The 14,832-nt window shown below is 44.7% G+C and overlaps 1 protein-coding gene across 1 annotated transcript in view; it reads left to right on the top strand.

The window, feature by feature from the left end:
• LOC138666644 (zinc finger protein 850-like) overlaps positions 1 to 4,416 on the top strand; it is a 209,245-nt gene extending 204,829 nt beyond the window's left edge. The window contains exon 22 of the mRNA XM_069754836.1: positions 1,261 to 4,416. Coding sequence (XP_069610937.1) covers positions 1,261 to 2,795 — 1,535 coding nt within the window. The 3' untranslated portion in view covers positions 2,796 to 4,416. The remainder of the gene's footprint in view (positions 1 to 1,260) is intronic.
• Positions 4,417 to 14,832: the final 10,416 nt, after the last annotated feature.

Below are 14,832 nucleotides of genomic sequence, written 5' to 3'. Positions count from 1 at the left end.
TCGGGTCACCGCTCATGGTGATGAGCAAATGTCGCACAGATGGACTATAGCGTGGGACAATTTGGATTCTTTCAACTTTGGACAGGTGGTGTGATATTGTGTTTTTTTTTTTTTTTTCATTTTTGTTTCTTTACAGGGGACAATGGCTTCACTGGATTAGGTATTAAGGTGAGTATAATATGATTTTTTTTATTTTAAAGTTCATTTTACTCTATGTAGACAGCGGGGGCTGAATACAACTCTCAACATTGTCCCCTGCTCACGCTGATTACAGGCAGAGCAGGGTATAATGATGTGAGCTGTCTTCAACACCTGGCGCTGGGGATAAGTGCAAATAGGCGCCGGTAGTTGTCACACTGATGACACACGGATGTCATTAGTGTGCATGTGTGCTAGATGCTTTGCGGCCCATGCTGCTGCTAAAAAAGTCATGTCAGCGTGCCTTTCCCAGAGACACATGGTCCGTGGAAACACACTGACATGTGTGCAGATCCTTTCACTTGAATGGGTCTACATGTTTAAGTGTCTCCGATACGTATGAAAACTGTCACGACATACCAGAGACACTAACGTGTGAAGAAGGCTTTAAGGAGGTACTCTCATTTCCAAATTCCTATCCCAAAATATAGTATGTGTAATAATAATAGCAAATACCTCCAATTAGAAATGTGGTATAGTTTTCCTGATTCTCTATGTCGCTTACCCCATGTCCAGGGAATTGCAGTAGCTTAGGTATCCATGGTTATGATGACTAGCAACTAACAGTCACCATATGAGTGGTAGTACTAGTAACCATGGACACATAAGCTAATGCAATGCCCTGCACATGGGATGAGCAACATAGCGAGTCAGAAGAACTATACTACATTTCTAATTGGACATATTTCCTATTATTATTATTATTATTATTATTACACCTACTACATATTGGGATAGATGATCAGAGCTGGGAATACCCCTTTACGAATCTTACATGTTTTTATGGTGTATATTTTTATCTGTTGCTATCGATTGTAAAGTAATAAAGCTTACTTTTAATCCTCCCTTTATTACTTCAAAAATGTTCTACGTTTGTGTATTATGTTTGTCCATTGTACTTTAGAGGTTCAGTACAATGGGATTTGTGAACAGGCGGCTCACCACTGTCTTAGGTCATAGTTTCATTATACTTTGATTTGTATAGAATTATGTATATAGCAATTATATGAAATATAAGGCATCGATATTGAAAAATAATACAATCCGTTTTATTCTTGGCAGATGACTGTGGTGTCAAACCGGATATATATGAAGAGCATGCCATTATTCCAGCTATATCACCAGCCCTTCAAAGCAAAAATGAATCATCAGAGCCTTTTCAATCAGTCACCTATTTGGATTCATCACAGACTGATAAGCAAAATGAAAGCGGCAAAAGTAATGTTGAACATCAAATAATTCCCCCAGAGAAGAAACCATTTTCCTGTTCAGAATGTGGGAAATATTTTAAACATAAATCTAAGTTGCTTGCACATGAGAGAATTCACACAGGAGAAAAGCCATTTTCATGTTCAGAATGTGGGAAATGTTTCAACCATAAGTCAAATTTGATTACACATTACAGAAGTCACACAGGGGAGAAGCCTTTTTCATGTTCAGAATGTGGGAAATGTTTTACCAAGAAGCCAGATCTTCTTAAACATCAAAGAATTCACACAGGTGAGAAGCCATATTCATGTCCAGAATGTGGGAAATGTTTCAACCAGAAATCACATTTCCTTATGCATCAGCGAATTCACACAGGAGAAAAGCCATTTTCATGTTCAGAATGTGGGAAATGTTTTAACCATAAGTCAAATTTGATTACACATTACAGAAGTCACACAGGGGAGAAGCCATATTCATGTGCAGAATGTGGGAAAGGTTTTATCCAGAGACCAGATCTTATTAAACATCAAAGAATTCACACAGGAGAGAAGCCATATTCATGTCCTGATTGTGAAAAATGTTTCAACCAGAAATCACATTTCCTTATGCATCATCGAATTCACACAGGGGAAAAGCTATTTTCATGTTCAGAATGTGGGAAATCCTTTAACCAGAAATCACATTTCCGTATACATCAGAGAACTCACACAGGAGTGAAGCCGCATTTATGTCAAGAATGCGGGAAAAGTTTTAACTACAAATCAGATCTTCTTAAACACCAAAGAAGTCACACAGGAGAGAAACCATATCCATGTCCAGAATGTGGGAAATGTTTTATCCAGAGATCAGATCTTCTTAAACATCAAAGAATCCACACCGGAGAGAAGCCATATTCATGTGTAGAATGTGGCAAGTGTTTCAACCAGAAAGCACATTTCATTATGCATCAGCGAACTCACACAGGAGAAAAGCTATTTTCTTGTTCAGATTGTGGGAAATGTTTTAACCAAAAATCACATTTCCACGTACATCAGAGAAATCACACAGGGCTGAAGCCACATTTATGTCAAGAATGTGGGAAAAGTTTTAATTACAAATCAGATCTTCTTAAACATCAGAGAATTCATACAGGAGAGAAGCCATATTCATGTCAAGAATGTGGGAAACGTTTTATCCAGAAACCAGATCTTCTTAAACATCAAAGAATTCACACAGGAGAGAAGCCATATTCATGTCCAGAATGTGGGAAATGTTTTATCCAGGGACAAGATCTCATTAAACATCAAAGAATTCACACAGGAGAGAAGCCATATTTATGTCCAGAATGTGGGAAATGTTATAGTTCGAGTTCAAAACTTGTTGCACATCAGAGAACTCATACAGGGTAGAAACCATTTTTAATGTTAAGAATGTGGGAAATGTTATACCTGGGAATCATTTCTTCATCATCTAAACTCATGTAGAGTGCGAGGGAAATAAATAATCAATAAGGAAAATCAATAAGGCAGTAGAGTTACATTTAGTTGACAAAAGGGTGAAACTGAATATACTGGTATTGTAAGCACAAAGGGGCTTTTTCTGGAGGTAGGTGTCAATCCTGGCACCTTAGCTCCTGGATTCTCAGTTTAGAGGGGGTTTAGCAAATGATCTGTACTAGAAGGAATATCTCCTATTGTTGGCTTAGGAAGAGACAGGTATTTGAAAGGGCACAACTTGGCTCATTGTTCATTTATAGATAGCATCAGTTAACCACTTCCCGACTTGCGCTGTATATACACGGCGCCGCAGGATCTGTGTTCCCACAAACCGCCATATAGATATGGCTCTGTGATCAGCGATCTGTCATTAAACAGTTGATGTCCCATCCGGGGACAATGTAAAAGAGTATAAAAAAAGTTAATAAATTGTAAAAGTATTATTTTTTTTTAATTGTAAAAAAAAAGAAAAATATTAATCCAATAAATACATTTATTTATGTTTAAAATAAAATAAAAAGTACACATATTTGATATCACCCCTTCTGGAACGTCCTGACCTATAAAACTGTCCCACTAGTCTCTATAAAACTGTCCCACTGTCCCCTTCAGCGAACATCGTAAAAAAACAAACAAAAAAAGGTAAAAAAACAATGTTTTATCATCATATTACTGAACAAAAGATGGAAAAATACGCGATAAAAAAGCAGTTTACATAAAAATTGTACAGCTGAAAACGTCATCTTGTCTTGCAAAAAACAAGCCTCCATATGGGTCTGTCAGCAGAAAAATAAAAATAGTTTTTGTGCAAAACCATTAAAACATAAAAAAATGAGGTATCTCTGTAATCGTACTGACCCGAAGAATAAAACTGCCTTATCAATTTTACTACATGTGGAAATGCATAAAAAAAAAAAAATAATAATAATATATGAATTACTGTTTTTTGTTGATTCTGTCTCCCAAAAATCAGAATAAAAAGTGATTAAAAAAAGTTGTGTCCGAAAATTATACCAATAAACGTCAACTCATCCTGCAAAAAACAAGTCTTCACATGACTCTGTCAGAAAAACTATGGAAAAATTATAGCTCTGAAAATATGGCAATCCAGTTTTCGTAATAAAAAGTGTCTGTCAGTGTGTGACAGCAGACAAACAAAAAAAATATAAATCTGGTGTGACAACACAGCAATTTATCTGAAATAGACTATTGTCTATATATTGAGTTTAGCATTTACGCGTTTGTTCTTGAGTTGGTCAAGAACCATATTCTGTTGTCATATTAGTCTTTAAACATTGAATTTTGATCATTTTGAATAGCTAATGTTTGCCTCTTATATCAGCTCCTAAAACTTATTGTCTGTTATCTTTAGAAGACCATGATGTATGTGATGTATGCAAATTAACTTCATCATATCTTCCTCTTGACCTCTGGATATTGGCTTAAAGGGCCTCGGTCACCCCCTCCAGCCGTTATAAACTAAAGGTACCGTCACACTAAGCGACGCTGCAGCAATACCGACAACGATCCGGATCGCTGCAGCGTCGCTGTTTGGTCGCTGGAGAGCTGTCACACAGACAGCTCTCCAGCGACCAACTATGCCGGTAACCAGGGTAAACATCGGGTTACTAAGCGCAGGGCCGCGCTTAGTAACCCGATGTTTACCCTGGTTACCAGCGTAAAAGTAAAAAAAAACAAACACTGCATACTTACCTTCCGCTGTCTGTCCCTCGGCGCTCTGCTTCTCTGCCCTGTGTAAGCACAGCGGCCGGAAAGCAGAGCGGTGACGTCACCCGATGTTTACCCTGGTTACCAGCAAAGACATCGCTGAATCGGCGTCACACACGCCGATTCAGCGATGTCAGCAGGAAGTCCAGCGACGAAATAAAGTGCTGGACTTTCTGCAGCGACCAACGACATCACAGCAGGATTCTGATCGCTGCTGTGTGTCAAACTGAACGATATCGCTAGCCAGGACGCTGCAATGTCGCGGATCGCTAGCGATATCGTTTAGTGTGACGGTACCTTAAAAGAACCACCTTGTGCAGCAGTAGTGCTGCATTCTAACAAGGTGGCTCTTTTAGTTTTTGGTGCATGTATTCCCAAAATAAAGCGTTTTATAACTTCTCCAAAATACCTGTCTTTAGCCAGGGAGGCAGGTCCTCACCCCCCTGCTTGAAACGCCACACTGCCGTCACTCAAATCTTCAGGGGTGCCGGGTGCCGCCCCCTCCGCGCTGTTTTCGCATGAAATCCAGCGCCTGCGCTGTGTAGTACTGTCTAGTGCAGGCGCAGTGAGCTCTGGCCGTCAGCCACTCACCCAGGTCCCCCGCTCACACACGCAGTGCACATGCCCAGGAATCCCAGCCCCGCACTGTGCATAATGCATAACACACTGCGGGGCTGGGATTCCCAAGGTGGGTGGCCACATTGGTCGCACAGGCGCAGTCTGCAAGCCTGGCTGTGACGTCAGACGGCCAGAACTCACTGCGCCTGCACTAGACAGTACTACACAGTGCAGGTGCTGGATTTCTTGCGAAAACAGCGCGGAGGGGGCGGCGCCCCTGAAGTTTTGAGTGACGGCAGTGTGGCGTTTCAAGCAGGGGGGTGAGGACCTGCCTCCCTGGCTAAAGACAGGTATTTTGGAGAAGTCATAAAACACTTTATTTTGGGAATAAATGCACCAAAAACTAAAAGAGCCACCTTGTTAGAATGCAGCATTACTGCTGCACAAGGTGGCTCTTTTAGTTTATAACAGCTGGAGGGGGTGACAGAGTCCCTTTAAAGGACAACAATTGTGAGCTTTATAAGTGGAGTATGCATCTAACAATATACATCCAGACAGCCAAGACATCCAGAGAGCCAAGAGATCCAGAGAGCCAAAGAACCAGAGGCTCTTTACAAAACCACAGCCAGGAACACTCTACAGCAGAGGTGTCAAACTGCATTCCTCGAGGGCCGCAAACAGGTCATGTTTTCAGGATTTCCTTGTATTGCACAAGGTGCTGGAATCATTCTGTGCAGGTGATTAAATTATCACCTGTGCAATACAAGGAAATCCCGAAAACATGACCTGTTTGCGGCCCTCGAGGAATGCAGTTTGACACCTCTGCTCTACAGGACAGTTGGCAGATCATGGCTCCATCACAAGGGAAGCAGATTTGACATTTTACAGGATACCTGCTTAAGTGACCCAGTGGCTGAAAGAATACAGATCTGCTTCAATGACCATCGCTGAACCATGGATATGTTTGGGGTAGTCAGGATTTGGACCCACCAGTCACCAGAGAACCATTGATACGTTTGGGATAGCCAACATTGTCATCCACCGGTCGCCTGACTCCATGGAGATGTTCAGAGAAGCCAGGATGTGACCCTCCTGTCACCTGGCCTTGTACCTCAGTGGACTGTCACCTTGTTTTTACCTCATGTGCGTTCCACAGGTGGGGTATTCGGCCCTGGAAGATCTGAAGTCACAGCTGCTCTTTACCCGGCGAATCAGCGGAAGAGTGTGTCTCTGTAATTTTTCATCATCTTGGGTATTTTGCTGGGACTGTTCTATATGTTGTTTGCCTGTTTTGTGGTTCAATAAAGTGTTGCCACACTGTTTTACCGGTGTTGTCTGAGTAGTATTATGCCCTCAGTAAAAGGTTAGCAGATGTTCAGTGGGATGATCCCTGGTCCATGCGGTTTATGCTAGCAGACTAGAGCACCCGCTGACCCCTGTGTCTCAATCTCTGGTATCACTGTAATCGCACTGACCCGAAGAACAAAGTTGCCTAATCACTTATACCACATGATCAACACCGTAAAAAATAAATAAAACCAATACTTTACTGTCACGAATCCCACCGGGATCCCACCAATATGTCACGGTTCACGGGGAGGATACCTTTATTATCCCCACCACTCACACCAATTTGTCACAAACAGGGGTTGTTTGGTTGCCCCTGGTTCCTTCTGAAGGGGATTTTTCTATATCGCACTTCCCAGTTCTGGTTTGGAACTTGCAGCTCTCTGGCGCCCCCTTACACTCAGGTCAGTCAGGGTACTGTACCTAGGGTAATTAGTCATCAGAAAGGCTGCCTGCTATGTACTAGATATTGGGCATGCTGCAGCGAGGGTGATATAACTACTCCCACAGAGGCGGGAACAATAACTATCAACACAGCCAGTCACTGCAAAGACGCCCAATTGCACAGTACAAAGTATGCTGCCACCAGCTCCGATTTTCTTAATTATTAACGGGTCCGGAGCCAACCCACATCAGTAGCGTACCTCAGAGGATGCGACAGTTCATTATAGAGCATGGAGACACAAGCTAGTAATTTTATATTTTACTCTAAAAAGGTAGGCAGTGTTTTCAAAGTATAAAAAGATATTATAAAGAAGACAAATCATGTGTACGATACAATTACAAATAAAAGAAGGATTAAAATTGAAAAGAACACTTACAGGTCGTTATGTCATTGCATCATCATGGTTGGCCGTGTGCTGAGGAGGAGGCGCACATCTAGATGCATAGCAGGCATCTGTACAGCAGCTAGACCCCGGACAAAAGACACTGAAGACTGCTGTCTCACTAAGTTATCTCACAGCCCAAAATCCAGGCACTCCTCCTGTGGTTACCTCACTTAGAGGCTGAAACCTCCCCTTTACTTAGAATTATGAAAACTACTTTTACGCCTAGCTCGCTGTATGAGTCTCGTATACGAAAGACACGATGATCAGAATGTGCCCCACATCATGGAGATTATTTTAAGTGTAAACCCAGAGTAATTACCTGAACCGCTTATGGAGGAACCTGCACTTTGCACTTGTTGCGTTTAGCTGCTAGCGGTTTCAGCGAGTGATGGATTTATCGATGGACATGCAGAATATATAATTATTATATCTCTAGCCCAGATCGGTGCCCCTATATATCACTGTAATAGAACAATAGAAGCTCATGGTTTCTATATACCAGTTTCAACCAGTACCAGGTGGGAGGGGGGAATGGGTAGAGAGATTTGTTTGGTGCAGCTAAAAGCCATTAAACTATTCAATGAGCTGCTACACATTGGTATCAAGTTGCAAAGAGTATGTCTGCCATAGGGCTTTGTTCTTGAACCAGCGAATGCAGTGGGGGAGAAAGGGGGGTCGAATCCACAGCGTGTCTGTGCCATAGTACCTTCTAGAACTAAAATCACAATATGGCATTTTGACATTATTGTGACATTCACATACTTTTAGTTTGTTCATTCTGCCTCCCAAAAATCACAGTAAGGCTGGGCTCATATTTATTCTGTGCTCTATGCTGAGCCCTTACATCAGGCTTTCCGTGTAAATCTCTGAAATACATGATTGAGATGGAACCTCTGTTAGAAGATTCCCTATAATGAGGCAGATGGAGTCACTGTGGATGCCGTGTGGCTTCCTATGATCCGGTGGTGTCTGTCTTTTTAGGTGTGCATAAAAGCGCAGTCAAGCACAGTTTTGCGCACCTCTGAAAAGAAGCACATAGCTGAATGGAGTCCAGAGTTAGGCTGGGGTCAGACTAGCATATGGCATCCGATGCGAGAGCATCGGATGTGATATTCTAATGACCATCGGCTCCTGCTCTGCTGCGAGTTGGAGTCAACTGTCATGCGTCTATGCTCTGAGCCTCTCACACAGAGAGGATCGGAGCACAGCTGCGGAGGAGGTGGAGAAATGAATTTCTCCATTTCCTCCATTGCCGGGGTCAGCATATATCTCACAACCCCCCCGAGTGATGTGCGTTGTCTCACTCACACCCATAGGCTTATATGGGTGCGAGTGAGCCAAGACTCGGTCGAGTGTCGGTGACAATCGCAGCATGCTGCAATTTCACTCACACGTTGAAAACCGCTGAGAAAAAAATGCTGATGTGAGCTGCCCCATAGATGAATACTGGGCCGAGTGCTATGCGATGTTTTAGGGTGCTCACTGACTGTGACCCAGTGGACTCGACTATGACTACCACCACGTGCCACCTTGTTACACAGTGGCAGTACATTTGACTGTTTTGGACTTCCTACGAGGCTCTCAGCTCTGCACTGCTTTTGGGAGTTATTCAGAGACTGCCAGCCCTGTTATGAACTATATCTTCTAATCAGCATTCCCTCGTGTGTGCCTCTCCCAAGAGACTGCTTGCTGCAGTACTGCATATGAACTACTTCTAGTACCTCCCTGTTTGCTGTATGTTCTTCAACTGTAGCTCTCTTGCTGCACCTACGTCTATTTGTGTAATACAGACTTGTTTACCGTACTCTTGTTCAATTGACTCATTTGTCGGACTGGCTCACCGGGACACCGTTGAAATGCCCGGGGTGCCCCAGAGAGAAGGAGGAAGAAGGGGAAAAACATTTTAGGGACAGGGCCCTTTGAAACTACAGGAGGCAGAGGCACGAGCAGACATATGCACGCGGTCCTGACCCACCACAATGACTAGGGCCGGTTGCACCACCGGCGAACCCAGGTAAGCGCTGGGGGCCCTGGGCGACCGGGGGAGGTGGGGGACACACTATGCGGTCCGTGAGTCGGGTGAGCCCGATGCCAGCGCTGGTATGGGCTCCCCCCTCCAATACCTCTCCGCTCTCCTCGTTCCCGGCAGCTGTACTGTATTCAGCGGCCTCTGACTCTGCGATGTCTCAGGGCAGAGGGAGCTATGATATCATCACTGCACGCTCAGCCTCTCTGTCCTGAGCATTGCAGAGCTGGGAGAGACGCTGAGTGCACCGCACCTGTGGTGGGAACGGCTTAGGTGAGTAATTGAGTTTTGATTTTTTTAATGTATGCAGCATTACATGGGGAGCTTAATACTGTATGGAGGAGCATGGAGCCCAGAATACTGTATGGAGGAGCATGGGGCCCGGAATACTGTATGGAGGAGCATGGGGCCCCGAATACTGTAAGGAGGAGCATGGGGCCCAGAATACTTTATAGAGGAGCATTACATGGGTCCCAGAATACTGTATGGATGAACATGGGGCGCATAATACTGTATGGAGGAGCATGGGGCACAGAATACTATGTGGAGGCGCAGATGGCCAAGAATACTGTCTGGAGGAGCATGGGGCCCAAAAAACTGTATGGAGACACAGGGGGCCAACAATACTGTATGGAGGAGCATTACATGGGCCCAGAATACTGTATTGAGGAGCATGGGGCCCAGAATACTGTATGGAGGCGCATGGGGTGCACAATACTGTATGGAAAAGCATGGGGCCCAGAATATTGTATGGGGCAACATGGGGCCCAGAATACTGTATGGAGGAGCATTACATGGGGCTATAACACTCCATTGAGGCGCATGGGGCCCATAATCCTGTATGGAGGAGCATTACATGGGGCCCATAATACTGTATGGAGGAGCAATGGGCCTATAATACTGTATGGAGGAGCATGGGGCCCAGTATACTGTATGGAGAAGCATTACATGGGGCTATATTACTGCATTGAGGAGCATGGGGCCCATAATCCTGTGTGGAGAAGCATTACATTGGGTCCATAATACTGCATGAAGGAGCATGGGACCCATAAAATGTATGGAAAAACATAGGGCTCAGAATACTGTATGGAGGAGCATGAGGTCCAGAATACTGTAAGGAGGAGCATGGGGCCCAGAATACTTTATAGAGGAGCATTACATGGGTCCCAGAATACTGTATGGATGAACATGGGGCGCATAATACTGTATGGAGGAGCATGGGGCACAGAATACTATATGGAGGCGCAGATGGCCAAGAATACTGTCTGGAGGAGCATGGGGCCCAAAAAACTGTATGGAGACACAGGGGGCCAAGAATACTGTATGGAGGAGCATTACATGGGCCCAGAATACTGTATTGAGGAGCATGGGGCCCAGAATACTGTATGGAGGCGCATGGGGCGCACAATACTGTATGGAGGAGCATGGGGCCCAGAATACTGTATGGGGCAGCATGGGGCCCAGAATACTGTATGGAGGATAATGGGGCCCAGAATACTGTATGGAGGAGTATGAGGCCCAGAATACTGTATGGAGCATTACATGGGGCTATAACACTCCATTGAGGCGCATGGGGCCCATAATCCTGTATGGAGGAGCATTACATGGGGCCCATAATACTGTAAGGAGGAGCATGGGGCCCATAATACTGTATGGAGGAGCATGGGGCCCAGTATCCTATATGGAGAAGCATTACATGGGGCTATATTACTGCATTGAGGAGCATGGGGCCCATAATCCTGTATGGAGAAGCATTACATTGGGTCCATAATACTGCATGAAGGAGCATGGGACCCATAAAATGTATGGAAAAACATAGGGCTCAGAATACTGTATGGAGGAGCATGGGGCCCAGAATACTGTATGGAGGAGCATGGGGCCCAGTATGCTGTAAGGAGAAGCATTACATTCGGTCCATAATACTGTATGAAGGAGCATGGGACCCATAAAATGTATGGAAAAACATAGGGCCCAGAATACTGTATGGAGGAGCATGGGGCCCAGAATACTATATGGAGGAGCATGGGGCCCAGAATACTGTATGGAGGAGCATGGAGCCCAGAATACTGTATGGAGGAGCATGGGGCCCAGAATACTGTATGGAGGAGCAATACAAGGGCCCATAATACTGTATGGAGGAGCATGGGGCCCATAATACTGTATGGAGGAGCATGGGGCCCATAATACTGTTTGGAGAAGCATGGGGCCCAGAATACTGTATGGAGGAGCATTACATGTGGCACATAATACTGTATGGAGGAGCATGGGGCCCAGAATACTGTTTAGAGGTTCATGGGGCTCAGAATACTGTATGGAGGAGCATGGGGCCCAGAATACTGCATGGAGGAGCATTACATGGGGTGCACAATACTGTATGGAGGAGCATGGGACCCATAAGGCTAGGGTCACATTACCTTAGTGCAACCCGTTTAGCGCTAGTGGGTTGCGCTAACGCAATGTTTTTAATGTGGCCGCGTCCCGGGGTCGCGGTAACGTCCCCCGCTCTCGCAGATCCCCGATCTGCGAGAGCAAGGAACGGACCGCGGGCGTGCCTCGGACGCTGCAAGCAGCGTCCGTGGCGCGCCAGGAAACACCGGCGCGTCGCTAGCGCGTGCCGAACATGGCACGCGCTAGTGCTGCGCGTTCCCATTGCCGTGAATGGGCGCAATGGGAACCAAGCCTAATACTGTATGGAAGAACATTGGGCTCAGAATACTGTATGGAGCATGGGGCCCATAATACTGTATGGAGGAGCATTATATGGGACCCATGATGTACTGTATGGAGGAGCATTATATGCGGCCCGTGATATACTGTATGAATGAGCATTATATAGGGCCGATAATACTGTATGGAGGACTATGTAGTTGCCCATAATACTGTATGGAGGACTATGTGGTTGCACATAATACTGTATGTCGGACTATGTGGTTGCCCATAATACTGTATGGCGGACTATGAGGTGCCAATTATACTGTATGGCGGACTATGTGGTTGCCCATAATACTGTATAGAGGATTATGAGGTTCCCATAATATTATATGGTGGACTATGTGGTTGCTCATAATATGGTATGGAGGACTATGTGGTTGCCCATAATACTGTATGGAGGACTTAGTGGTGCTCATAAAACTGTATGGGGAACTATGTGGTTGCCCATAAAACTGTATGGAGCACTATGTGGTGACCATAATACTGTATGGCGGCCTATGTGGTGCCCATATATTGTACTATACCTGTATTTTTTATCTGTGCATCAGGAATCGTGGCATGTGTTAAAGGGGCCCACTGATACGCTTTCGCCTGAGGTCCAGGAAAACCTAGCGCTGACCCTGGTGGCGACGCACATCAAGTTGGATGCCAGCTGCAGCTATGACAGGGCACTCTACTCTGTGACAGGCCATGCGTCGACGTCACATAGTAGTTTCAATAACTGACTCCTGCAGCCTTTGATAGGCTGGTGGACTTTCAATGTTACTGCTATGTGACGTCAGCGCGCGGCCTGTCACAGAGCAGATTGGGCAAGCTAGTGGCCGTAGGGGCAGACATATTGGTCCAGGGAGGGGACCTTATTAAAGTGGACATAAGGGCCTAGGATGAGGACATTGTTTAAAGGGGTCCAGGATGGGGACATTATTATTGGAAGGGGCCCAGGATAGGGATCTTATTAAAGTGGACATTGGGGTCCAGGATGGGAACATTAAATAAAGGGGCCCAGGATCTGGCACCTTCTTAAATTAAGGGGTGACATAATTACTGTATGGAGGTCAGGATGAGGAACATACATTATTGGTTTATGGTGCAAGTGGGAACATAAGCACTGTAGGGGCCAATCAAGGGACATTATTACTGCTGTAATTTAATTTACTTTTGAGGTTATCGACACAAAAAGAGGACTAAGAAATACTCCAAAAAAATTTAAACACACAAAAAAAGACAGATGCTTACCTGCCCAGGCCTCCAAACAAATGTATTCACCTGTATGTTAATAACGCCACATACAGATTATAATAATAAATAATAATAATTTTATTTATATAGCGCCAACATATTCCGCAGCGCTTTACAAATTATAGAGGGGACTTGTACAGACAATAAACATTACATCATAACAGAAATACAGTTCAAAACAGATACCAGGAGGAGTGAGGGCCCTGCTCGCAAGCTTACAAACTATGGGGAAAAGGGGAGACACGAGAGGTGGATGGTAACAATTGCTTTAGTTATTCGGACCAGCTATAGTGTAAGGCTCAGGTGTTCATGTAAAGCTGCATGAACCAGTTACCTGCCTAAGTATGTAGCAGTACAGACACAGAGGGCTAATACTGCATAAAGTGTATGAGAACATGATGCGAGGAACCTTTTTTTTTTTTTTTTTTTTTTTTATTATAAATAGGCCACACAGGGATCGTTAGGTTAATGCATTGAGGCGGTAGGCCAGTCTGAACAAATGAGTTTTTAGGGCACGCTTAAAACTGTGGGGATTGGGGATTAATCGTATTAACCTAGGTAGTGCATTCCAAAGAATCGGCGCAGCACGTGTAAAGTCTTGGAGACGGGAGATTAGTATCTTTTGTGCACTAATATACCAAACAACCATCCCTCCATGGATTGGTAGGCTGAGAGTGGTTGTTTTATCAGTATTGCTGCACCTGTGCTGCAGCCATCTTTAATCGGTCCACTGCTTCCTGATAGTGAATTTGTTTTTGGAGGCCTGGGCCAGGTAAGCATTACTTTTGAGGTTACTGTCTTCCATGAGGGAGAACAAAAGGGGGTCCTGCTACTGTGCAGGGTGGCACTGTCTTTTTTTTCTTCATCTGACATACTGTAGAAGTCGGAGAAAATAGTGGGGAATGTACTCTGGAAGCGATCATCTATAGAGAACTGTGTTATTTTCTGCAGAAACGAGTCCTGGCTGGTAGAAGTGATGGCAGCCTGCACTGAATGAAGATGAAAGACTTCAACTACAGACGTCACCGGTGAGTCAGTGTGTTAACTTGTACACTTGCATTATATACTGTATACTGTGTACAGAGCTCCTATGTATAATGTCACTGGTGATCACTGTATTATCTGTACACCAACACTATATACAGAGCTCCTGTGTATAACGTCACTGGTGAGCCCTGTATTACCTGTACACTGAAACTATTGTTAGCATCATGCCGCATCACTGCCCTGACAGGCAGGGTCTCTGGGGTGTCACTTCACTCACCCGTGCTGTCATGGAGTGGCACCTGGCGTTCATCGGGAGACAAATCTAACCTCACCATCTGTGGCTCTAGTGGACAGTCAGGTGTATGCTTAGTCAGGCCCCTCCAATCTCTCCATGGTCCGTGGCACAGTGGTTCCACAAACCGCGTCTGTGACAACTATATACAGAGCTCCTGTATAAAATGTCACTGGTGATTACTGTATAACCTGTACTCTATACACTATATACTGAGCTCCTGTGTATGTC

The sequence above is a fragment of the Ranitomeya imitator genome, chromosome 2 (genome assembly GCF_032444005.1).
Source record: "Ranitomeya imitator isolate aRanImi1 chromosome 2, aRanImi1.pri, whole genome shotgun sequence".
NCBI classification, from domain to species: Eukaryota; Metazoa; Chordata; class Amphibia; order Anura; family Dendrobatidae; genus Ranitomeya; species Ranitomeya imitator.
The sequence above is the reverse complement of the archived record's forward strand: the minus strand, read 5'-3'. Positions and strand labels throughout refer to the sequence as shown.